We start from the raw sequence: 27,783 nt of genomic DNA on the forward strand, positions 1-27,783 counted from the left end.
CTCTGAAAACTGATTTTATACGTCAGTCTTCAGTCTGCGGCAAGGAGACATGGAGATCAGAGCTCTCTGTATCATACTGTGTGAGTACTTTCTCTTTTTCCACATTGCTATAAATGCTAAGTTAATAATTCTGTAAAAAAAATATGACTTTGTTTTTGTTTCTTTTTACTTTAAGACAAAAGCATTTTTGTGACAATGAATTTATTAGTAGCTGTAGGATTCAACATGTATCTTAGTAAATCTTTATCTCCCTTCAGTGATGACCATCATGACTCTGATGGGTGTACAGGGTCAGAAAGTTGGTGAGTACCAGCTGTTTGCTCATCTATGTGAAAAATATTTAAGATTTCAGAGGAGACAGAAATTTAGTCAAAAAAGTAGGAAGCAGCACAACTTGTTCTTTTGTGAACCGAACAGCGTGCGACAGTGGCTCAGGAATTAACTTGTTGTTCATCAGATCACACGGATGCTACTGAATCAGTTTTTTCATATACATCTGAAGGTCTGAAAATGTCAGTGGCTGCTGTGATGAGCAACTGGCCATCCTGAATTTAGAAGGAGTAATGAGGTACTCCTCCACAAATGCTTGTTTCTCACAAGGCTTGACGTTTCTGAGGCATCCAGCAGTTTGGAAGATTGTGCTGTTTTGCAAAATAAGATTATGCAAAGACTCCTCTGATTCAGCTTTCAGGACCTATAAAAAAAAAAAGGTTTACTGTAAGAAAAACAAAAATATAATTTTCACTACTTTTACAATTCATTCAAACATTGGATTAAAAAAGTAATCAATTTGATATTTCACTTGTGTTGTTGGGAGGTGGAAATCTGTCCTTTTAGATTACAGAATCTACACTGAAAAAAATAATCAGTGGGATAAACATAAAAAAATTATTGTAATCGGTTGCACGCAATTAAGTTATGTTTTGTCAGCCTTATTTTTTCATGTTATAACTGCACACAAATATTTTTGTAACATGAACATGATTTTTTCATGTTGTTTTGTATCCTTTTCATTCATGTCAAATATTTATAGAAACTACTCGTTTATCAGACATTAACTGGTTATGTAAAATGTAAAGAGTTCTTTTATGTTAATTGTATTTGACTGCCATGTGTTAGATTGGATCGACAAGATAATTTTATGCTATATACACACACACACACACTGTATGTACTGTATATTTTTCTTTCAATCAAAACATTTTTTAACAATGACCTGTATTTTTCAAAACAGTATACAATTGGAAGTTGTAACAGAGGTTCAGATTATACATGAGTCATCTGAATGCATCTCTTCCAAAATGTACCAAACACAAACAACTTCTGGATCTTAATTCAACATTCTAGGGCCTATGAAAATGTTAACGCTGAATTTTCTAGGAATACTGGCCCAAAGGTAAAAGGTGAGAAATCCTCGGGTAATTTTCAAAAAAAAAATTTTTTAAATGTAAGGCACTACGGCAACAGGAATGCAAATATTAAAATGTGACGAAGAAAAGCTTGAAAATAACATTTTCACCCACAAACACAAAACCAAGAGCCCTAAAATGTGATTCGTTTTGGCTTCCTTCTATAAGTGAAAAATCACAATAACTTATACTAACAAGCAAAACAAAACAGTGGTTGGACATCACAACATAACCAAAATTACTGTAACCATGTCCAATAAACTTAAAAATTGTATGCCTTCTAAACAGCTGCTTCAATTACTTCAGGCTTTTGACCTGAGAGCAGTTACCAGCTTCAAAATGACTTTGGTGACGGCAATGATGCAACGATCATTTTACAATTGAATGGGACTGAGTTGGCAATTACATGTGTTACGGCCCTAGCAGGGCCTCCTCCTGAAGGTGCCTGTGTGGGCGTGTCCCACCACCTCTTCTGCCTGAGGTGCCACCTTTCCCTGTTACACAGCTGACTCACATCAGTAATTAAAAGTATTTAAGCCCAGGGAAAGGTGAGCGCTGGGCCAGAGTGCCAGTAGTGTAGTTAGAGCTTGTGAGCTGAGCTGAGCTGAGCTGAGCTGAGCTGAGCTGAGCTGTTGTGGTGTTTGCAGCTAGTGAGCTGTGTTTTTGGTGGTTTTCAGCTAGTGAGCTGCTCTTTCTTTTTGGCTTACGTTTTACTTTATTGACCAACGCCTGAGTTTTGTTTGTTTTCTTAAATGGTAATAGCGGCTTGTCCGTCTCTTTTAGTTAGTATAAATTGAAACTTTAATAAAACTCTTTAATTTAACCCCTTTGCCTCCTTGACTCCTTTTTCTGACCCGGTCCCTTTTGTTACTTCCCCCTCCCTGCCTAGACCCCTCAGGGGAACGTAACACATGCAATGTCAGTGGCAATACACCTATAAAATTGTGAGAAAAATTAGTTTCACTATATACTGTAATTTTACCAGTGTTGGCAAAAAAGAATCAATGGAACATATTCAGAGAGGTAGACATATTGTTTCCATGTCATAACTGTTCACTCGTACAGTCTGTTCTTGAGAACCTGTGCCTTCTTTGAAATGCTGTTCCCTTCGAGCTCCATAAGCAGTTTCTGGAATACCTCGAAGGTATACTTCAGTTTTGGTGGGTAGGTCAGGTTCAAAGTGTACATTAATCCAAATAGCATAGCAGCTGCTAGGGCACAGTTGTCCAAATCCTGCAAGACTCTCTGGCCTTCCAGGACTATCCCAATGTCCTCAGGGCTGTCACTGGCATCTCTTGACTTGATGATATAGATTCCCATGGTTGTTTCCTCAATAGATTGTTGGATAACTCCTTTATCTGTGTCCTGGAAAATACACATTCCCAGAATTAAATTCAACAGAACACTGGTCATTGCAAAGAAGCAGAATACTGTCAGAGAATGAAGGAGTGTTCAACTATGAACACCTCTTCATTCTCTGAAGAGGTGTTCAGAGAACACGTGGTCCTAATGCATGTAGAAGGAAAAAAAAAAAAAGGTAAAACACCTAAACATAATATCTTCTCTAACCCATATAGACAATTCTCTGTATCTCTTCCTTGGTTAAGGTGACATTCAACCCCATTTATTAGTAGATAACTACATTTTGCCATGGTTTAGAAAGGACGCTGAAAAAAAGCAGTATTTTTTACAAAGTGAATGACACAAAACAAGCTTGTCGATTTAGTCTGGTTTTTGGTTATTATGTTAATTTTGTCAAAAGCAATAACCGTGGAGATACTAACATCTGAACTGTGCTAAACTATGATCCAAAACAAAGACGTTAGCTGGATCCAAGTATTTCATAAATATTTTTTTTATAAACACTTCCAGGCCATACAGTATTTTGTCTAATAAATAAGGTGGCCCCAATATTTATTAAATATGTCCATTAAAAAGTGAAATTGTGGCATGTCAGCATGTATATAAAACAAGGTTTCATAGCTAAATATAGTCTAATCCTTTTCACATATGTCTATTCATTTTAGAATAAAAAAAAGACAATCCGACATGACTTTGTTGTTCAGTTGTCCACGCGTCATTGTGGCAATAAAAGCCTTTTTCAGCCAAGGGGTAAGAGATTTTAGATTTTTAAGTTTTGGGAGGGGGGGTTTAGTTCATGAAGCAACCACATTTATTTTCAATAAAAAATGACCTTCTATAATAACACTTACCACATGATCTGTCATTAAATTGCTGGGGTCTTCGTTGAGGTACACACAGAGCCCCTTGATAATACTTTCACGCACAAGATCAACATCATCCTGGCAAAGGGTGACAAGCAGCACTTTGTTAAAATTATTATTTTCTCTAAACTGTAGACACAAATTAAAATTCTTTCTTACCTGGGCCATGGGTTCCAGAATATTCTGCAGTCTTCTTCCTATGTGTCCTCCTTGCTTTTTGAACACGTTTATAAATTTGTCCGATAGCACATCTATTTGCGAGAGAAATTGGGACTGCAGTGGCATGGTGGTAATCTGCCTAAATTCTGCATTTATCTAAAAAGAGAAGTTGACACATACAAATACAGTCACGAACTCAAATGTGACAAGGTCACATTTACAAAAACTTATATTTTTTCTCATATTACTAATTTTTAGCTATGCATCCCACTCACTTTTGTGGTGAAATGGACTGATTTTTATATAGTGCTTTTCTACTCTCCCAGAGTACTCAAAGCGCTGTATACAACATGCCGCATTCATCCAATCACATCAATTCACACAAACACTGTTTTCTAAGTTTTTTAGTGCTTGCTAACTACCATTCATACTCCGATGAACGCATCAGAGAGCAATTGGAGTTAGTATCTCTTGTAGCCGAAGGATACTTGGCATGCAGACTTGAGGAGCCAGGGATCAAACCACTAAGCTTCTGATCAGTAGATGGCCTGCTCTACCTCCTGAGCTAAAGCCTACAAAAAGAACAATGTCACAGGCCACACAGATTGACAACCCTCCATCAGTAGAGCTTAATTTTGACAGGCTTCCAGAGGAAAAAAGTTACACAACTGCTCGCGTTAGAAGTGGCTTATAACAACTGATAGTATATAAAAAGAGAATGATGTCACCACTTGTTAATTTCTAATTTGAAGTCTTAAGCTGTGCGTTTCCACAGTTGCCCTTCCAGCTTTCTTTTAAATAGCACGTCATTAGCACAGTGTAGATCTGCCTATGGAACCAAGAGACATTGTACCCTCATTAGTTAATCAAAAATCGTTAGCCAATGAGCATACACTAGTCCACTGTCCTTTTCCATATTAATGGGTACAATGAACACCATGTCATAATGGTAAATGGCCTGTATTTATATAGCGCTTTACTAGTCCCTAACTAAGGACCCCAAAGCGCTTTACATATCCAGTCATCCACCCATTCACGCACACATTCACACACTGGTGATGGCAAGCTACATTGTAGCCACAGCCACCCTGGGGCGCACTGACAGAGGCGAGGCTGCCGGACACTGGCGCCACCGGGCCCTTTGACCACCACCAGTAGGCAACGGGTGAAGTGTCTTGCCCAAGGACACAACGACCGAGACTGTCCAAGCCGGGCAGTGAAACTAGCAACTTAGACCACAAACACTCAGGAATCATAAACCATATTTACTGAGGTCAAAGATAAAGTCAGCAGACCTAGAAACCATTTCTATCTTTTATATACAGTGTATGCTTCAGGTGCTATAATCAATAACAAAAAATCTTTACAATTCAAAATGACTTTTGACATTTTCCACAAACCTGGCAAACAACGTAAATGTTGTCAATGTTCTATTACAGGATACCATTAAAACACAATGATCTTCACTAAAGAATTCACAAATTACATACCTCGCTCACTTCAAAGAGTGCTGGCCATCTTGCCTGGAAGTCGCTGATCATGGGTGTGTCACAAAGTACTTCATGTCTCCTATATGCAAATGTTTTCTCCATTTTCATTCTCACCACCTCCCGGTTGTTTGTCTTCTTCACATCTAAAAGAAGCTCCCCTCTCACAGTCTCAAGGCTATCTTCAGATTCTCCAACCGGATAGGGGAGACATAGTTTACTTCAGACCGCCGTGGTCTTTTAATGGCAAAAGCAGCACTTGATTTGCCCCCTGGTTTCTGTGTCACAGAGTTCATAACCACCTCAGGGCATCCTAACTTTCTTAATTGAGTGCGGTAACTTGCCAGTTTATTCTTTAAGCTAGCTTTCCATCCAGCATATCCTGTGAGGGAGCCCCTCTCAGTGAGACAAGGATGTTTTGAGATGAGGGCCTGACCAACTGTGTTAAAGTCTTTATCAGTGACATAAACTTTGTATCTGAGGCCTTCAAGAATTTGCGACTTCAGTTTAGGATCTGGAGTAAGCAATGTGCCCTTTTCTTTGTATGCTGCATTGCCTCGCTCAAGTTTTAGCTCTGCATCAAAGGAAAACTGAGGAACACAGAAAACCCTTGGCCACAATGCCCTAGAGGTTGATGAGCAGGATGCCTCAGATTCTGGTAATGAGAGTATGTCTGTATCAACACATCCACTGGACCGGGAGGTGGAATCATCCAGACCAAAACTGCATGAAGCATCAGCCTCAGCAGACTGTGTAGTTAAGCCTTTAGCCAGGGAAGTCATTCTGATTGTTCCCCTATCTTGTATTTCATCCATTGAAGTAAGGCTCATGAACTCATTCCCAAATAGTGGATCCATGAACTGAAGCCGGAAGTTGCTATTATTGAGGCCACACTGTCTTTGCACTTCTTCAATAAGTTCAATAACGGATCCTGGAAGTCCACAGTGAAAAGTCAGCCTCTGACTGCTGTTGTCTCCCAAAATCACTTTGAGAATTGCTGGGACCATTGTATATCCTTAATCTGCGAAATAGATGGAAAAGAACACTATACTTTAAAAATGTGAAATGATCAATCACAAAAACACGTCTGAATAATTAAATCTCAAACTTAAAAATTACATAACAGATAATTAAAAGATTGATAAGCTGCCCACAAGAAAATTAACAATTTAAATTGGAAAAAATAGAAAAATCAAAAAAATAAACATTATGTCTGCATAGCCAGTGTTTAACAAACTTATTACACCACAAGCCCCCCCCCCAAAAAAGAAAGAAAAACGAAATATTTCAGAATTAAAAGTTTAGGTCCTTTTCCTTTTCAGTGCATTACCAACATTTTAACATTAAGAACAGGAGTGAGGAGTTTAAAACTGAAGTCATCTTTTTATACGCAAATGTGAGCTGGCATACTAGACTTCTCTGAGAAATCAGAAATTAATCAAGCACAATCCACCACTAAAATCTATTTTTCTGTTCAGGATTGGTACTTAACTGAAATTTCACAGCAAAAGCTCAAAATCTTACCAAGTATATTTGTCTTTTTTCTAGTCAAAATACAGAGTTACATTTCAGTGAGATATAGTAACTTGTTTTTAGACAGTGCATCTTAAAACTGAAGAACTTTCACCTAATACAAGTTATTTTTGCTTGAAATGAATTAAAAAAATCTGCCAAGTGAACAAGTGAAAATTCTCCAGTTTCAAGATGCACTAATGATTTTTTTTGACTAGTGTTGGGGGAAAACTCTGTAAAAGACCCAGGAGAAATAAAGACACAATGAGACAAAGTTACTTTCTTTATCAAACGTGTACACGGGTGAGCTGCTAAGAACAACTCACACCATGCACAGTGGCTTGGTAATTTTTATAGGAAAGACAGTGAGAACAGGATAAGAAAATACAAAACAAATAAAATAAACAACTCCATATGTGGCGCTAGTCTCGTCAGCAGAGAGCTGGGAGAAGGCTGTGAGAGATAAAACAATCTAAAACAATACGTCCCAAAACAGTATGTCTTTGCTGAGAAAGTCTAAAAAGATAATTCTAAACTAATCTAACCATAGGCAAAGGGCAGACAAAAGGCATCTTTGTACATTTAAAAGAAGGTAAAGAAACATAGAATCATTTTTCCTGTAACATTCCCTCCTGTTTAACTTATTTTAAATGTATACAACAATTGTCTATGAAAATTATTTATTAAGTATCTTAGGCCATTTTTAATTTCCAAAATTTTCAAAATGTCAGCATAGCAGAAATGGCAGTCATTTGGTCTAAAGAATAAAACAAAAGAAAATAATAAAAAGAAAAACATAGTAAATGAAAATCAGAGTAAATGAAATAACAAGTGAAATAAACAAGAAAAAATAATAAAACTACAAAAAATAAAGGATAAAAACCTTATATTTTAAAATGATGCAAACCTTAAATTGAAAACTTTATGTTTAAAACTGAAGACTTCAAAAAAAAAATAAGAGTATGAAAACGTTATAAAAATGAAAAACTTCATGTTTAAAAGTCAAGACTTCAAAAAATAAAAGCATGAAAACTTGCATAACCTACTAATGTTTTAATCAGTGCATGATCACTTGACAAGTCATTTTTAATCACCACGTCATTTATTAGCAGCTAGTACAAGTTCTCCTCTAACAGAATTGCAACGGGATGTTGTTCTTCTTGAGGCACGGCAACATAAGCAGTCATTGTAGTTGTTATCATCTTTGAAATCATTACTCTTAGGCATGGCAACACACACAACACTAATATGAGCAGTGCTATCATGATGAGACCTAGAAGGAAAAATGGCTTTGCTACAGCAGCCAGCCATGAACCGCTGAACAGCCAGTCCAGCCAGCTTTGTGCTGCAGCTGCTCCAGGTGTGTGTTCAGTGACATATTTTTGCAGAGCGGTCAAATTCTGCAAAGCTTCATAAATGTCTCCTCCAGTTTCGTATCCATCAGGGATAAAAGTGCAACATGTTTCCCCGATCAGCTTGCAAACTCCTCCTTGTGATGCTGTTAGCAGGTCTAGTGTCAGTCTGTTCTGCAGCACCATCGTTCTGATGGCCTGCTGTTCTCCTGCTAAGGCGGTTCCCAGGGTCTTAGTCAAGTTGATGTGTCGTAGCAGAGCATATCGGTTGATTTCCACGTGATCCCGCACCTCGGCAACTCCAATGCCGGGGATCAAGCTCTGTAAGAATTTCACTCCTCCTCCCCAGATGCGAAACTCTCCCGGCACTCCAGTGTCCACGGTAATGCCGAAAGAATTGGGGGAGGCGATGTCCACTTCACGTCTCTGCCGGCTGCTTGGGTGATGTGCAACACTTTGCATGAAGAAAACGTGATCTGATAATTCCACCAGGGCGCACAGACCTCCCCAACCTTCAGGGAGTGACAGATAAGCCTTGTTGCCACATAGGAAGTACCAGTCAGCCAAAACTCTGGTTCCTCTGCTGCTGGGTGCCGTCCGTGCACATCCTGTCTGGTACTGAGTCTTTGTTTGTAGTGGCATTCGGTAGCTGTAGTTGGAGCGACAGTTGAGGCTCATCAGTGTCGCGTTACTGGCACAGGTTTCGTTGAGTGAACAGTCCATACACTTCCTCTCGTTCCTTGGTGGGCAGAAAGTGTATATGTATTTGCATAGCAGTCAGTTTTATTATTCAAGTAAGCTGTAGTGTTCATAAACTGCCACCAGAAGTTAGTGGCATAGCCATGGGGAAACTTGGTGTACTTTCCTTTGTCATACAGTGTCTGCCTTTTCTCCATATAACGTGACTTGTTGTCCCTCACGGAAGCAAAGGTGAGGAGCCCGGCCATGGTCAGGGCCGCTGCAGTTGATAAGAGCCACCACCTCATGACGACGGAACACACCCTCCTGTCGCGAGTAGACCCCCCGGCCAGGAAAGCTGACCCCTCCACCGGGCGAGATCACAACAAGTAGGCAAGCCTGCCGTCAGCTGTGTTTAGATGGCTTCACTGACTCGCCTGCAGTGACTCTGATGGACCCAGGATGGTCGTTCCGCAATTTTGCAAGCGGTCGGTGTAGTGAGGAGGACTTGGTATGGCCCCTCCCACCTGGGTGTGCTCCAGTTTTTCCTTTGGAGCACCTTGATCAGAACCCAGTCACCGGGCTTTAGTCTGCAAGACACTGGAGAAACATCATCAGGTTGTTGATTATGTACAATGATCTCTTTGTTTTCTAACAGCTTAGACATCCATTCTGCTAATGTGTTTTCTCTGATTGCTTTGTCTATTGGTTGACTGGTAATAGGCAGTGGAAACGGCCTGCCATGAATGATTTCAAATGGAGTTAGTTTATGGGAGCCTTGTGTTAAGCGCATCCACATCTTCACTAAACCCAAACATTCAGGCCACGGCCTTCCTGTTTCTGCCATGCATTTCCTGAGCCTTTGTTTTATAGTGCCGTTAGTTCTCTCTACAAGGCCTGCGCTCTGAGGGTGATAAGCACAGTGGTGTTTTATGCTGAAACCGAGTGCTTCAGAGACCTTAGTGATGACATCATTTACAAAATGAGTGCCGTTGTCTGATCGTATCAAAGCTGGGATGCCATATATGGGTATGAAGTGATTGCACAGGCACTTTGCTACTGAAATTGCATCTGCCTTTTTCACTGGATAGATTTCCGGCCACTTTGAGAACACGTCTATAACCACTAGGGCGTATTTTGACCCTTGACATTCGCTTAGTTCAATAAAATCCATATGAATTGTGTGAAAAGGATGAGGCGGAGTTGGAAAACGGCCTCTTTGTGGTCGCAGGTTACCCTGAGCATTATATTTTTGACACGTCATGCATGTTCTGACAAATTGTTTTGCTGAGGTTTCAAAATTTACAGTGTAGAATTTACAGTGTAGAAATGAGAGTTGACAATACTGGTCAGTCCCCCCGTTGACAAATGCGTACAGCCATGAGTCACTAATGCCGCCATTTTGTGGAGGAATTTTGGCAACACTGGCTTGCCATAACACATCATTAAGTCGTTTGTCAGAACTGCACCGTGTTTTAGCCATTTTGCCTGCTCTGCTGTGCTTGCTGCTTTTTGTTCATTTTTCAACACATCCAGTGGAATCTGATGTGTGTTTACTGCCATCAATGTCATGTTTGCCTGTTGTGCCGCCTATTTTGCTGCTCTGTCAGCAAAATTGTTGCCTGTAGTAATGAAAGAGTCAGTAGGCGTTGTAAGAGGTTGGCATACTGGTTTGCCAGTTGGTGTAATCATTCCTCTGGTTTTCCAGATTTTTTGCAAAATGATGCACAGCAGAGAAAACATACTGGCTGTCTATATAAATGGTTATTTGTTTATCTTTGTGTATTTCACATGCGCAACAATCTCGTGTGAAGTGACCTTCCTCTCCACGGTTCTAGCAGGCGTTGTCTCTATGTTATCTGCTGTTTCTGCGTGGCTGTCTGCGGCCTCGGTGTGTGTGACTTTGCTCCCCTCTCTGTTCCTGATAGCCACCTGCGAATTAGTGTTTTAGTCTGTTGTCAACAGTCAGCCTTATTTTTAAGTTACAGAATGCTTCTCCCTTTTTTTGGTTTTTGTTTTTTTTGTTTGGGAGAACAGATGCAACTCTACATTTTCACTTAAGGCAGTTTTAGATAATTTCTAGTTCTTCAAACAATGCATGGATCTCACACATTTCAAACTTTCAAGTTAGGGTTGTTTCCCATTTATACAAATATATATATTTAACTTTGCATTGCTCACAGCTCATAGCTCACAGCTCTAAACCTAGGCATTTTTCAATCATTTGCCTAATCACTATGTGTCACTGTGATTCTCAAGTATGGTCACAAGTTCGTTTAAATTCGTTTCCAAAACCAACAAAATAATCAAACAAAAACAAAAAACATAAACGTGTCAGGACACAAAAGAAAAAGAGGAAAAAAAAAGAAAAATGCTGCCACCCGAACAAGGCAGAAGTCTGCATATGTTGGCTTTTAATAGCATGCAGCTTGTAACATACTAGACTAATGTGCCTGTGTTAATTCAGCTCCATATTATTGTGTGAAGTTTCACTGGGTTGGGAGTGGTTTTGTGTGTGTCACATTTTTGGTGAGCCAATGGCTGGAATGGGGTTGGACTAATTAGAGGCAGGTGTACTTGATTGCACTGATACACTGGTCTACTTATAGCCCACACTACAACCACTGCTGTTTTGTTTTGTCTCTCTGTGCAGGTATGTAATGTGATGAAATCAGATATGATTGGGATGGATTGGTTTTGCGCTATGAATTTTATATTAAGTGTGTCGTTTTGTCTCTCTGTGCAGTCCAGGGCCTATTATATGCCACAGCCTAAAGGCAGCAGAGTTCCAGAGGCTTGAGTGACCACTGACTATATGCTTGCAGGGTGGTGGGTCTCCAAGGACAACTTCTAACCCTGTTAAAGGCAACATGTGGGGTGCAACTTGGCTGTGTAGCATAGCTGGCTCTGGCCTTGGGACTGTGGTTTTATACAATTCTTAAGTGGGACACTGGACTGTTTTATCTTTTATCTCTTGATATATTTTTCGTCAATAAATTATCTTTTAGAATTTTATTGACTGACATCTTTTTGCCCATGACTGAAACGGTTGGTCAGACCTAGAGTCTTTCTTTGGGCAGAATAGCAGCGTCTGCTCTAAAAGAAACAAATAAATAAAAAGAAAAGAAAATGTGGAACATGCTCATCAGCTTAGCAGTGTCTACATATGTAATTCAGCTTCTCAATCCTGTAGTTGTAGCTGTTGTCTACAGGGTTTTGCTTATTGGTTGTTATTATAGGTGTGCTCTATCTCAGCAATGTGTCATTCTAGGATGATAAGTTTCAAGCTGGTCAAGTGCCTCTATGCACTTCATTAGTTTAGTTATTCTCCGTATTGTCGTCATCTCACATGTCATTACACTGAGTTTCAGCAAACCTTAAGCTTGATGCAGACTACTGCTTAACAATTATCCACCTCACATCATAGCCGATTAAGGTGCCTCTTCATATTAATATTATGTCATTGTTCATATTATACCCTTTGTCTTATATAACAGCAATAGCATATTATAATATTTTATCAGTGTGTACCACTATACTACTCCTGAGCCAATTTGTTAGTCAGATCATCTTATTCGGCAAACAGATAATTTAGAATTCATCCAATCTGCGGTCACATTTGTTCTCTCTGTTGCATGGCGGACCAGGCAGTTCTATTATAATATATTATTTATATTTTATTTTGTATCCATCAAGGGCTTCAGATGACCTGCAGAATCATCCTTTTCCCAAGGTGGAGACAGTTACCTTTTCACACACTGTCCTTGGCTGAACAATGACACAGCCTTAATATACTTTATTTATCTTATTAAAATATTTTCGTGTGAATTATTTGCTTTATATACATTTTATACATTGTGGGCATGGTCATCATGCCAACTGTGTTTCATTGTTAATATCACTTTACAGGTTGTTATCCTTGCTATTATTAATTTCAAATATTATAAAGATAATTTCTACTGTAACTTTCCCTTTGTTCATCTTTATTTCGTACTTTTTATATTTATATCTACTCAGTGGGGTCTGTTTTCAACCCTTTTAAACTACTTCAAACTACTTTGATCTCTAGTTTTCACTTAATAAGGGATTATTAAGTTCTTCCTGATATGGGTGTTGCTGCAGATGCGGCTGCAGGAATGAGTGATGGCTTTCTAAAAGGGTTGTGGGAACTGCACAGTGTCTCGTCTTCTGGTTTTACTAAACTGGCAGTTGAGTTCTGTTCTTCTGACTGTTTATATTTTGTTTTCTTAAATCTCTCAGTTTACAGACACTGTTTTTGTCCGGCGTCTGGACTTTTCTTTTCTCACCACTGCTCGTCAGCAGGAGTGAGTTTTAATTTCACTTGCTTGATTACCCATCTTATTTATGTATTTACTTATTTTTGTTTAAGTAATATATACACAATACAGCTGCTATCACCTTCGCTGGTATTAGAGACGAGAGTGGTTGCTCACACGCCCTTCTACTTTCGGACTATTTCCAAAAGCGGTGTGAACTTTACGAGACGGAACTCGACCGTTCTGTCAACTCACCAGCACGTCAGTGAATAGCAGTAAAAGAAAAACACAGTAGGAGCAGCTCAGTCTCTTATTGGACCGTGAAAATTCAGCTTGCTCCATTAATTAAAACAATACACACACACACACACATTCACATTCACAGCTTCGACGCGCGCGCGACCGGAACCCTTATGATAAGGGGAGCTCCCAGAGCTACTTACTCCCTAGACCCAGTCTAGACCCAGCTGGGGGAGCTACCCAGAGCTCCAAAGCTACCAGTCGACGAGCTCCCAGAGCTACCAGTCGACGAGCTACGCTACCAGTCGACGAGCTTCCAAAGCTACCAGTCGACGAGCTACTTCCGCTATTTTAAATTCCCTGAATTCAAAATGCGCTTTTACGCAAGATTGTGTCAGTGTGTCTGTATCTACCTGGTCAGTGTCGCCGGGTCCGGTCCACCTCGATCGGGCCCCACCACCGTGGGCCGCTTTCTAAGACGTTGGCCAAGACCCGAATTTAACGCTCTTGGTCTTTTTCCACACACCTGGTGTGTGGGCTGTCGACAGGCGAACAACGTGGACTGGTCACGGAGATGGGACACGATGGAGGTGATCCGGCTGTCGAAGGACCAAGAAATGTTGGGGGAAAACTCTGTAAAAGACCCAGGAGAAATAAAGACACAATGAGACAAAGTTACTTTCTTTATCAAACGTGTACACGGGTGAGCTGCTAAGAACAACTCACACCATGCACAGTGGCTTGGTAATTTTTATAGGAAAGACAGTGAGAACAGGATAAGAAAATACAAAACAAATAAAATAAACAACTCCATATGTGGCGCTAGTCTCGTCAGCAGAGAGCTGGGAGAAGGCTGTGAGAGATAAAACAATCTAAAACAATACGTCCCAAAACAGTATGTCTTTGCTGAGAAAGTCTAAAAAGATAATTCTAAACTAATCTAACCATAGGCAAAGGGCAGACAAAAGGCATCTTTGTACATTTAAAAGAAGGTAAAGAAACATAGAATCATTTTTCCTGTAACAACTAGAAATAAGACAAATATACTTTGACCATTACAGAAACATAAACAGGAAGCACATAGAGTGCAAACCTCTGCCAAGCCAACTCACTCTCTGGGTAGAAGAGATCAGAGAGCCAAAGAAATTTGATATTTAGAATCCCTGTATGACTATATTTTGTAAATATAACCAATGGCAGTACGAAACATAGTTTTACATAGCTCTATATAACATTACTGTCACTTCGACCTTTAGAAAAATCTGTTGAGCTTGAAGGTCAGAGGTCGAAAGTGACATAATATTTAAAAAAAAAAAAAGTTAAATGATACAATCTATGTTTACAATAAAAACTACACTTGTAATAATCAGTTTCTAAGTTAAAAGACTTTTTGTGAATTTTCCACCAATAAATCCTTAAGTTGACCTTGAAGACATCACTTCCTTGGCGGTGGTAATAATTTTGGTAATTACCAATACTGTTAATATAGGGCAGATCTACATTAAACCTTACATTGGGTGGTCAAACAAATGTGTTAAGCACTGCACATTATTTGTCTTGTAGCCCTATGTCCAAAAAAACCCCAAAAAGTGCAGTCAAGTAAGAACAAAACTGCAAACTAATCAAAACTCCTAATTAACCAACTTTTTATGATGATGTGTCTTTTTAAGGTCACCATTCGGATTGGGCCAATCATGTAATCAGCCAACAGATAAGTGTCACAGAGTTCACTCAGTGCTAGAAGCTTGATTTCTCTTGAATGGGACATACTTAATTCAAAGGCTGTCATGGTCCTGGGCCATGTGGGCCCAGTATTCTTAGTTCCTTGTATTTTTGTATTTTGTTCCTTATTTAGGCCATGTTTCCTGAGTTGCCCTGTTGTGTTGTTCCCTAAGTGTTTTCCCTTCGTGACTCTTACCCCCTGTGTGCCCCTCTGTGTATTTATGAGCCCTCGTCTCTCTTTGTGTTTTATTCTGTTTTCCCCAGCCCGTTATGTCTGTGTTCTCCCCGTGCTCTCTCTCCTCCTGTCTGAACCTCTGTACTTCCTGTTTTACTTTGCCCGTCTCCCGTTAGTGTTGTGTTCACTCCTGCCGTGTCTTGTTATGATTATCAGTGTCACCTGTGTTTCCCGTGTGCTCCCACTTCCCTCGTTAACCCTCTGTGTATTTATGTCTGCGTCTCCCTCAGTTCTGTGTCGCGTTCTCCCTCATGTTGTGTGTGTTCCTCCCTGTGTCTCTTGGCGAGCTTTGTATTTAGTTTTCCCAGTTTAGTTTTGTATTTCCTACGTTCTGCCTCTCCAGAATTAAAGCTGTGATTTTTTGAGTTCATCCCCATGTCTGTGAGTTTTGCATTTTGGGTCCTCCTCCTGCCTGCCACACAGCGATCCACGACAAAGGCTCTGTAGTGTTCATTGTACCACCCACACAAAAATTTGACAATGAGAAACAGGTTCTCATTAATAACACACATCTGAATAATTTCGGCAAACTCTGGTAATCCGGATGTTGAACCATGAGTAACTATCATCCCTTCACTGTAGGTTATGCCAATAACTGACACGTTTTTGGCCAGATATACTTACATGTACCAGGGTGTTTTGACCTAATAGCTTGACAAACGTCCTCTTTCAGTAGATCAACTGGAACTGGGGACGCATGATGTGCATCTAGGTTGCATTTACCATATGACGGTGAGCTGATGTGGAAAGAAATCATCAGCTGATGTTTTGAAGTCAACGGTACATTTTTATAGCAACTGGTGTGTTTGACAATTTGCTTAAAAAAAAACGATGTTTGGCTTCAAATCGCATTGTCCATACTGCTGAAAGAGGGCCAAAATACCTTATCATCTGAGGATAGTGCTCAAGAAAGTGATGCTTTGGTAGAGGTCTGACACAGGAAAACAGCTCTTGGTGTCACGGTCCTGGGTCTCCTGACCCAGCATTTTTAGTTCTTTGTGATTTTTGTATTATTGTACTTGTGTGTGATTTATTCTATGGCTTCTAGTTTTGATCCCTTGCCCTTCATGTCTCTCTGTGTCCCCTCTGTTCTGTGTAATTGTGTGTCTTTGCATGTTTGCGTTTCTTGTTTTCTGTCACTCTGCATTGTGCATTATGTTCTCATGGTTGGTCTTTTGTTACTCTCTCTAGTCTAGTCTCTTGTGTTCCAAGCTGAGTATTTCCCTCTGTGTATTTTGGTTCTTAGACCTCTGCCTTATGGTTTATGTCTCTGTGTTTCTTAGTTGCTGTCTCCACTGTGTCAAGTTCGCGTCTCTGTGTGATACTTCCTGTTTTAATTTGATGGTCCGTGTCTTATGTGAATGCGCCCTGCTTTGCTTGTCACGTCAGTCCTGATTTCTCCCAGCTGTGCCCTCCTGTGTCTCATTCCCCTCGTTACTTCCCAGTGTATTTAAACCCTGTGTTTCTCTGAGTCAGTGTCGCGTCGTCCCTCATGCTGTGTGGATCTCCCTGTGTCTCTCTGTGAGTTTTTAGTTCCCAGTTTAGATTAGTTTGTATGTTTTTTCCCTGCCAGCAAATAAAGCTATGTTTTGAGTTCACCTCCCTGAGTCTGTGAGTCCTGCATTTTGGGTCCAACTCCTGCCTGACGCACAGCGATTCATGACACTTGGTACCTTTGTCTGTGTTCAACTATTTTGCTTTCAAGATATGAGATGGACTCATTAGTATGTACAAGGGGAACAACTAACTCAACAATATCTTTTAAAACCATTAATACAACCTATGCTGGCTCATTTTCTGGCACACGATGTCCTATTAAAAATGGGAGCAACCTCAGCAAATTCCAGTTTTCATGGGCATTGCCTCCAATTGTTTTCAGACCCAAGAGTCTCTGTAGCACAACATGTGGCTTGTTTGTTTTGTCTGACCATTTATAGGGGAATGACAATATAGCTTTATTTAGCTCATCTATTGTAAAAAATCTTCTTGGATATCAGTGATGCTAAGCAATGAGCCACCTCTACTGGCACAATACCCTCAAATAAGTCGTGAGCAATGTCAGGGGGAAAACCAGAGACTACATTAAAATGTGACAATCGTTTTGCAAAAACACAATCTTGTTTAACCCCCAAGTATTGTGTGCTGTTCTCAGAGGCTTTTTTAACATGTTCTGCATGAACTGCTTTAGTTCGGAGGCTAAAAAAACCTGAAGCAACACTGTGAGAATTACTATCACAACGTTTTGCTGTGCAAAACCAACAGAAGTAATCACCAGAAAAATTTTCAACAAAGCCAGCAATGCTGTGTGCTCCCAAATTATCAGCCACAATGCTATGCAAAGAACCTTTGAGAGATTTCCCTAACAAAGCAATATACACACCATGGTCCTCCAAACTTTTAAGATCTTCCACAAGAGGTTCCAAAACTTTGTCATAACCATATGCTCTAACATCATCACTTTTACAAAGCACAGCAAGATAAATAGATGATAAAGCAGAGTGACAGCCTGGGGGCAGGTTTGCTAGTATCCAATAAACACCAAAAAGCTTGTGCTTCTTTCGAGACGTCCCTAGGGGATTGCAGGTCTCAAAATCATCTACATACAAACAAAGTGATATACGCAACTCATCAGCATTCAAGAAACAGTTGTTTTTGAAATGATAACCATCTTTAACAGACCTGTACTCATAAGATGGGTCAACTTCAGTTTCGTCCTTTCCTCTATGACTTTCAAGTACCTTATCAAGAATTGCTTTTCTATTTAAACGTTGCTGTAATGATTGCAACAGTGGGACATACTGAAAGGTGCGCTTCTTTTTTTGATCAAGTATGTAGGTAACTGGTTCCACAACACCAAACGTTTCCCTGTAAAATTGTTTATGTTGATATGTGGTGCTAAGAGGGCCTCCTTTTCCTATTGCTTTTTGAAGAGGGTCAGATAAACAAACTGCTGCAAGGATTTCTTCAACTACAGAGTCTTCAACTTGAAGATGGTGATGGCTAAAGATGTCAGTTATGAAGTCTCTAGATACTGGGACTGATGCAGCGCTTTTTAAATGATAAAGTTCTTGTAAAAATTCATCAATAGCTGTACCTGGCACATGTACTAAACACTCCAACTTCAGTAAGGCCGCTGCAAGCTGCTGCTCTATTGCATTTGGCAGGGCTTTATCTTGATCACTGCAATCTACCGATATACAATTTGAATCCTCCTCGACAAATTCCTCACACTTTTCATCAGGAAATGATGACAGAGATGCTACTGTAGATTTCTTCACAGTACCTGGTTTAAAATCTGCAAGGTTATGGGGTGTATGTCTGCGACTCTTGTGAGATTTAAAGGTTCCATAAATACAAGTCTGAAAACTGCAACCAACAAACATGCAAGAAACATTTTCATTTTTCTTTAGATGTGAGTTGATATGAATAAAGTACTCCCTTTCATTTGCCAAGTTTTTGCAGGAACATAAGTGACAACTAACTATAGATAACTCTTTCAAAATCTGACTGTCTTGTGAAGAATGCACTCTACTTTGATGTACATTTAAGGCGTTCCATGTCTTAAATGTGCATGGGCATTTTGAATACATACATGGATAACGGGAAGTACGTCCAAAGTGTGGATGTTTGAGTTTGTAATGATTAAGTAGCTCCAATATACAGTGGGGCAAAAAAGTATTTAGTCAGCCACCGATTGTGCAAGTTCCCCCACTTAAAATGATGACAGAGGTCAGTAATTTGCACCAGAGGTACACTTCAACTGTGAGAGACAGAATGTGAAAAAAAAATCCATGAATCCACATGGTAGGATTTGTAAAGAATTTATTCGTAAATCAGGGTGGAAAATAAGTATTTGGTCACCTCAAACAAGGAAAATCTCTGGCTCCCACAGACCTGTAACGTTTTCTGTAAGAAGCTTTTCTGTCCCCCACTCGTTACCTGTATGAATGGCACCTGTTTGAACTGATCATCTGTATAAAAGACACCTGTCCACAGCCTCAAACAGTCAGACTCCAAACTCCGCCATGGCCAAGACCAAAGAGCTTTCGAAGGACACCAGGAAAAGTATTGTAGACCTGCACCAGACTGGGAAGAGTGAATCTACAATAGGCAAGCAGCTTGGTGTGAAAAAATCAACTGTGGGAGCAATCATCAGAAAATGGAAGACATACAAGACCACTGATAATCTCCCTCGATCTGGGGCTCCACGCAAGATCTCATCCCGTGGGGTCAAAATGATCATGAGAACGGTGAGCAAAGATCCCAGAACCACACGGGGGGACCTGGTGAATGACCTGCAGAGAGCTGGGACCAAAGTATCAAAGGTCACCATCAGTAACACACTACAACGGCAGGGAATCAAATCCCGCAGTGCCAGACGTGTTCCGCTGCTGAAGCCAGTGCATGTCCAGGCCCGTCTGAAGTTTGCCAGAGAGCACATGGATGATACAGCAGAGGATTGGGAGAATGTCATGTGGTCAGATGAAACCAAAGTAGAACTTTTTGGTATAAACTCAACTCGTCGTGTTTGGAGGACGAAGAATGCTGAGTTGCATCCCAAGAACACCATACCTACTGTGAAGCATGGGGGTGGGAACATCATGCTATGGGGCTGTTTTTCTGCCAAGGGGACAGGACGACTGATCCGTGTTAAGGACAGAATGAATGGGGCCATGTATCGTGAGATTTTGAGCCAAAACCTCCTTCCATCAGTGAGAACTTTGAAGATGAAACGAGGCTGGGTCTTCCAACATGACAATGATCCAAAACACACCGCCCGGGCAACAAAGGAGTGGCTCCGTAAGAAGCATTTGAAAGTCCTGGAGTGGCCTAGCCAGAACAGCACTAGATAATTGCTCTGAAGTGACAACAATCTGCCTCTCAGCAGGGACAAGCACCAAATATCTGTAAAGAAAAAGTCAATACATTTCAAATAATTATATTGTCACAATGACCCAGAAAATACAAAAAACTTACAATTTCTCTGGCACTAATGACTACTGCAGGCCCTTCATACCTTTCTTTTTTTTGTAAAACATTTTTACTAACACCAGTTAACTAAATGCACACAAGTTTGTTGGAAAAGATGTTAACACGCATAATACTGCCCTGCAGCTTAAGCTAGCATTATCGTCACTTAATTTGAGGAATAATTCTTATTTTCCATTATGTTGCTCAACAGCAGTATATACGAAAAACTACCTCGGTAAAAATTCACACATCTGATAGATTTTATCTTCATTTCCTTTCGAAAATTTATTTTAAGTTTAATTTACCTCGACAAAGTAGAGCTCTGCACCAAACGTACGCCTCCCACGAAGAGAAGAAATGGCGGACACCACGGTCAATCTTCCCTCGCAGAACACACCCTATAGGGGTAAATATGACCTTACATGAGCACGAATTTACTTTATTTTGTGGCAGAAGACAGTCGTATCCCTATTAGCTTGTTTAATGGTTAAGCCACTGCAGTTACCACCACTTAGTACAGACACTGATGCAACTTTGTAATACTCAGTAAATTTAGGCTGAAAAAAGATATAAATCTTATTTGATTATTACTAATTTATTTATCACATTTATCACACATGTATCGCATAATTTCTGTTACCATTAGCTAACTGGAGCCTTACGTTGGCCTTTCATGGTTTTTGATAAACAACCCATATTCTGCCCTCACTAGGGTGTAAAGCTGGTTTCTAGCTTGGCAGATAGCTAACAGGTCCACAATAAACATCCAGGAGTCAGCGGATACGTTTTAGATGTTTACTGTTGAAGCACTGTAAATCTGGTACAGAAACAAATATAAAATATTACATTTCTGCTGTAATTGCATTTTGTTTACAACATCAAACATTAAGTCATGCACTACAATGTATATAACACATAAACACAAACTTATCCAAACCCTTTCACTGGTTATCAGGCTCACGCATTTAGCGATTAGCTTAATGCTAACATTACATGGGAAATCCCATAGACGGGCTAACGTGTTAGCATCGCGGCCGTTTTTCCTCACAAAAGAAAGTTTTCCACACAAATCTCTAAACTGCTACACATAACTATCGCGGGAAAGCTTACAAAACAGATAGCAACTACTTACAGGCATGTGCTCTCTCAGGCTGAGCAAGAAAAAGTGAACAAAAAGTGGAATAGACGACAGTTTGTCTAAAGGACTGTTTTTCACTGGTGAGATACTACGGCAAGTCTGCTGGTACAAAAAACACACACCCAAATGATCATGCCTGCCTTAAAGGGGCAGCACAACCCACATACCAGAAAAATAACATTACACCAGTAAAAGTCCACATAACTAAAGGGTCTACACTTTTTCTCACTGGTGTTTTAGCTTTAAATTCTTATTTACCTTCAAGTAAAGAACTCCAGACGGTTTCCAGTTTCCAAAGCGAGAGACAAAAATGGCGGACGGTGCAGGCAATCCGGTTGTTCAGTGATGACTCGACGAATCCTACTTCCGGGTCTAAAGTAGTCTGCATTTAATATGGCTTTTGTGTTGTTAACATGTTTAATGTTATGTATTTTCTTCTATTTGATCTCAAAAAGCTCCTAAAACAGTCAGTGATCCCTGTTGACCTCCCTCGGCTTTTATTACCGCTAATCATTTATTTAAGCTCAGTTTTTAAAACCTTAGGGTGTAGCTACAGCCCATCCCATGCAGCAGTATATGAATGACTAACCTTGTATTGTGGATGGATTATCTCGGTAGTTCTCCTGGTTTTGTCCTTTTACAGCATCCTGCCATGCGATTACATTTGTTCCTGACCACCGAGAACACTCACGTTTAACTTTTATTGAGTGGAAAAAAAGTTAGCTTGTTTATATTATGCTAACATAGCTGTGTCGCTAGCGGTCACGTAGCACATCATTATATACCAGCTAGCCCAACTTCAGTAACCCTACAAACGTCACTGCTGTCTAGTTTTCTGTCTTAATTTATGTTGGAAGTGATAGCAGAGCTGTACGTTTTAATTTATTTCCAAAACCCCGCAGTCAGGACATGCTATATTGTATTTAGATAGAAGCTAGCGAGCTAACTCCCTGCTAACTTCTAACTCCGTTAAATGTCATAAATTCCATTTTCATGGATGCCTGGATGTTAAACTCAATCGTTACACCTGGTAGAGCAGAACGCTGATCATTTTATTAAAGATCAAAGACTTTAGACCGTTTTTCAACTCTCAGTAATGCCATAGTGATCGTTTGATATATGGACCTGCAGCGGAGTTTAGACCCAGACACGGCCAGTGACGTCAGACTGAACAATCTGATTTTTCCTCCTGAACATTTCCAGGGGGTGGAGCTTCAGGAGAAAATATCACTGCTTTGTTTCTTTCCAACATGATTTAGTCTAATACACTGAACATCCTTAAAGAATATGTGAAAATGAAAAGACTAAATTATGTTGAGATGAGAAATTGAAATTAGTCAAGCTGGATATATGAAATCCTTATATGCAAATTCAACAACCAGCCTATTGCATTTTTTTCAGTGTACCTTGAACCTACTTTCAAGATATGATCCAACCTGGTTAACTTTTATCATGATTAAATCTTTTAAACTGGCCCCAAGTGTCTTCTAAGTAAACCCATTCCCTGAGCCTAGGTAATTTTCTACCTGATGTAGAACTTTTGTGATCTCCTCATCTTGCACATCTTCTACAGTGGCGCTGAAACTCTGATTCCCTGTGATGTGGTTGACCAGGTTCTTGGAGAGGAAATGTGGTGCTGGTCCTCCATGCACAATGGATACAGGGATCATCTTTCCTGCTAAAAAGTACTCATCTTGCCTGGCAGCTGTTATACAGGGCACATAATTATCATGGTTAATTGCTATTAAATATGCTAATGAAAAAAATAAGCCAATTTTTATTAAAATTTCCATTGTAATAATTACGGAGAAAACATCCACCTCTTGAATTAAGATAACGGCTCTCTGGAGGTCCATCAAAGATGGGGCAATTTCTCAGACTGCCCATAAGAAGTGTGAGGAATTCACGCCTCGGGCCACCTGTATCCAAACCTTCTTCAAAGCTGCCAGCATCATCATTAAACTTGATGAACATGTCGTAGTTGTCAGAGTATGTGCTGCGTCGAAATCCTCTAACAGCTCCATCCCATACAGCTGACCTTGATATATTGAACCTGCTGACCTTCTTGTGGTCAAGTTCCAGTGCCAAATTTGCAATAATTTCATGTGCCTGCAAATTGGTGTCTCTAAAAAAAAGGGAAACTTATTTTTTAAATGTGTATATACTTCTCTTATGATTGCATGATGTCTTGTACAGAACAAGATGGCAGTTAATTGGATTCAAATGTTTAAATTACTGACACAGGTTCTTCTGGGGGCTCAGCTTTGGCTTCGTTAGGAGTAGGATCTTCATCATCAATCACAATCGGTTCAAACAGCTGTGTGTAGTTTCTGCAGAGTGAAAACATGTACACAAAGTGTAGATGCAAAAAGACAAATGCATAAACATGCAGTTCCAGTTTTATAGAACGGTTCTACTATTTTTTTTTCTGAAGAATCTAATGTAAAAGAGTCAAACTACATACATTTATAATAATTGTGTGTATATATTTTGTGCAACCCTCTGGAATAATTACTCAAGATACAACGCACCTGTAACAGGAGCTCTCGACAGTGAGGCATTCAGTAGTGGCTGTATCGTTTTCTTCTTCCAAATCTATGACCTGGAAATACAGAAATGAGGACGAATGAAAATTCATATTTGACCAATTGATAACTATTTTAATATAGGGAGCCTATTTCTCCTCCCCTTCTGGTCTGCTCATGGGTCCCTGAACAAAAGAAAAATGAATGGAAGTGAATGGAGCTATAAAAGTTATTTTCTGGTCTGCTTTGTCTTACTCTCTGAATCACACATATGTTGTACTTCAATTTAAATAATAAATAATTGTGTTTCAACTATGTCTGTAATGTAATTTGAGATTTGTTAGCTTGTAAAAATTCGTCATTAAAATGACTACAAGTCAGATGTTGCAAATATGACATCGCCTCAGAAGCTTTTCTCCCCCAGCGTAGCTGCTAATTACCACATGGCCAGATTTATAGTGGTTTTCTCCACATCATCCTGGAAGAAGGATTCGAAGCTCGCTAAACAAAACTAAGCTTTTCCTCTTCTCTGTGTCTGGTTCGATGATGTCAATTTTGTGAGAGGAACATTTACATTTCGCCACATCTTTTCAAACAAAACCTAAAATAACCTTTGCCACCTGTCGCTTAAGCACTTTTTGGCATCAAAATGTGTTTATATACTTCACGGACATCATATTTTAATTCCATGGCACACATCAAATGGGATCAGAAAATAATTTTTATTGGCTCATAGACTCCTATTTTTTTAGCAGTAGGGGACCCATGGTCCGGAAGTAGATGGATGTACCTTAGGTTCCCTATCCCAGTAGATTATCTAAAGGTACAATAAGTAAGAATGAAATAAGAGGAACATCCTGTGGTCAAATTTGTGTACTGCAGTCTATCTTTATAAACAAACGAGTGACTCTCCCTCCTCCCGTTCCATGAGTTTCATGGCTACGGATCAGCGCCAGAAGATTCTAGATGACAAAGACGAGTCATACACAGTTAGTTTCAATGTAACCTTCCCTCCAACATGATTGAGATATTAGACTGCTTTGTAATTATTTCATGTACCGGTATGACTTATTGTACCTTTAAGGGGTGGATGTTATAATCTATTGATAGTATGAAAATTGAGGATGTGAAATGCATTGTATAATAACAATGAATGTAATAAGCAAACAGTGAATCGTTATCTAATTGCAAAGTAAAGGCGGTGGAAATTGTCTGCTGCACTGTTTTACTGATAAAATAGTTTTTTACCTGTTGTACTTCATTAGCAAGCACAAGATCCCCAGAACCATTCCTTAGAGAACAAAGAAAAGCATTATTGTTGTGTACTGTGAAAATATTAATTGACATTGAAAATATTTAAGCATCTTGATTAACAAACAAGCAATATTATGTATTATGTAGTCCATGTTCCAAAAACCATATACAGAATGAATGACAAAAGTGTATATCTCATTAATACAAAGTGTAGGCAAAAAACAGTAAAAGATTACATGTTCTTAAAATATCACTTACTCGTATTCTGCCGCTTTCTGTAAAGGACTGCTTTCATGTTGAAGTTCCCATGGCTGAAACAAACAAACACATGCACGCGCACACACACACAAAATGTATTTCACATACAACTATTAACTGTTTTACTGAACTGAGGCAAATGGTGGTGGCTAAACAACAAAAAAACTCTATAAAAATTCTTAAATTGTACTTACCAGTGTATCAGCAAGGTCAAACTCAGACGGCCTTTTAATAACAATCTCTGGGTCAGAGTCAGACAAGTCTGAGTTTTCTCCAACTACAAAACATGAAAACAAATCAAGCTAAGCTAACTAATTTCATACTAATGTATGAAACTTTATTTGATCATCAATAATAGATTAATACGAAAGGCATAAAGTTAGCATTGAAAACTCATGACTCAGTAGATCCAAAAATGGCTGAATTTCATGTTTCCAGGAAGAAACAAAACATATACAAGCTAATTTAGGGAGCAATGGTGGCAGAGGAGTTAAAAGCCCGCCCTGTAGTCAAAAGGTTGAAAGTTTGAGCCCTGCTCAGTCTGTCGCAGTCGTTGTCCTTGGGCAAGACACTTCACCCTCCATGCCAGGTGGTGGTAGTGGGAGGGATAGGTGGCATCTGTGTACAGCAGCCTTGCTTCAGTCAGTGAGTCCCAGGACAGTTGTGTCCACATTGTAGCTAATCACTAGCAGTGTGTGAATGTGTGTGGGTGACTGACTGGTTTTGTTGTGAAGTGTCTTGGGGGGGTTGTAGAACCCTAGAAGGTGCTATATCAAATACAGGCCATTCACCATTTTAATGTAGGTATGCTATTGACTTGGGTGCTTTATGCGTAATGTTATCATTTCACAATTTCAAAATTAGCAGTTGTTGAAACTAAGGGAATGTGTGTCAAAATCCAAACAAACATTACCAGCTTACCATCTTCAAAGTCACTCTTCAAGCAGATGAAAACAGTGATTCTTTGATAAGGCTTGCCAACTTCAGCCTTATAAGCCTCAAGTATAAATGGTCTTTGTGTTCCAGGGACAGTAATGACCTCAGTGCCATCCGGATACAGAAGAAGGAAAGGTCCATCTTTTAGATCTTTGTTAAAGTCCTTCATTTTTTTTAACAGCTTGATTGAGCAGACTTGTGGCAGTAGCATCAGGGTCTGTTGTTAGGAAAATAGTTTTTCCACGGTATGGCTTCAAACCACCCTTTTTAATGGTCATCAAGCTGACATTTATCTGTAAGGAAAAAGACATGAACAATGGGCCAAGTAGATGCTAATATGACTCTAGGCAGATCTATTCAAACTTGAATATTTATTAACTGCAAAAGAGGGATCTTCCTGACAACCTTAATGTACAATTACTCGTAAACAATTGTTCTTATTCTGGATAGCTTTACTACACTGAACATTTTTTACACAACTCCCCTAAGGAATAACAAAAGAATGTCATTAGAAAATTAACCTCAACTTGTTTTCAGACTGAGCTAGCCAACCTACCTGAACCTCTTCTTTTTTCCTTTTTCTTTAAGCCCTTCCTCCCTTCAGAAAACTTTTGCCTCTCTTCATTTTTCTTTTTTCTGTATTCTATGAAGGTGCTGAAGGTTGGAGTCGGGCAGTTTGAGGTAGTCTGTGATGCTAAAGGGAAACAAAGGAAAAATGTACTACAATGTTACACATTAAAGACATTCATTCATGTGACATTCTATTGTCCACACAACACGCAAATAAGGACAACACTGAATAATTCACTAGAAAATTTCTACCAAGGAATGACAATGCAACTGATACTATTGACCAATACAATTAACCAGTAAGTTTTAATGTATAGACACATAATAGTGTTAGTTCCTAAAGTTAACCAAACATAATAAATGAACTCATTTATTATCGTTTCAGTTGTGGAAATGCTCAGAGGACTGTTCCACGAAGCAGGCTAATCCCAAAAGCCAGGCTCACTCTGAAAATCCAGGCTCGATTTCCCCAAATTCGGTTCCAGAAACGAGGCTAACCTGCAGTCTTTCTGCTCATTCATTATGCAATATGCTTGTGGACAAGTCTGGTCCGTGGCACCCTAGCTGCGAGGTTTGTTAACACTAGAACTGCCCTCAAACCTTCACTACTAGAAAGGTCTTGAGCAGTCATTTTGACAGCTGCGTGCATTTTCAAATGAGCCTCGATTTTCTGAGCTCGCTTAGTGGAACAGCCCTCTGGTCTGCTATGGTCTGGAAACAGCCAACGCTAGGCTAATAAATCAATAAATAACAAACATTTTATTATGCTTATTAACTTACTCAATGGGAGTGAGGTGTCTCCGATGCAAGATGCGTGATAAAGCCTCTCGCCACA

The 27,783-nt window shown here is 39.6% G+C and overlaps 1 protein-coding gene across 1 annotated transcript; it reads right to left on the bottom strand.

Moving 5' to 3' along the window:
• Positions 1-469: 469 nt before the first annotated feature.
• On the bottom strand, positions 470-23,532 carry LOC113017448 (G2/M phase-specific E3 ubiquitin-protein ligase-like; the record flags this gene model as incomplete). Its single annotated transcript, XM_026160600.1, has 3 exons — positions 470-694; positions 22,932-23,110; positions 23,226-23,532. Coding segments are annotated over 3 exons (711 nt in total), but the record flags the coding sequence as incomplete, so codon positions are not given.
• Positions 23,533-27,783: the final 4,251 nt, after the last annotated feature.

Source organism: Astatotilapia calliptera, unplaced genomic scaffold (assembly GCF_900246225.1).
Source record: "Astatotilapia calliptera unplaced genomic scaffold, fAstCal1.2 U_scaffold_13, whole genome shotgun sequence".
Classification (NCBI taxonomy): Eukaryota; Metazoa; Chordata; class Actinopteri; order Cichliformes; family Cichlidae; genus Astatotilapia; species Astatotilapia calliptera.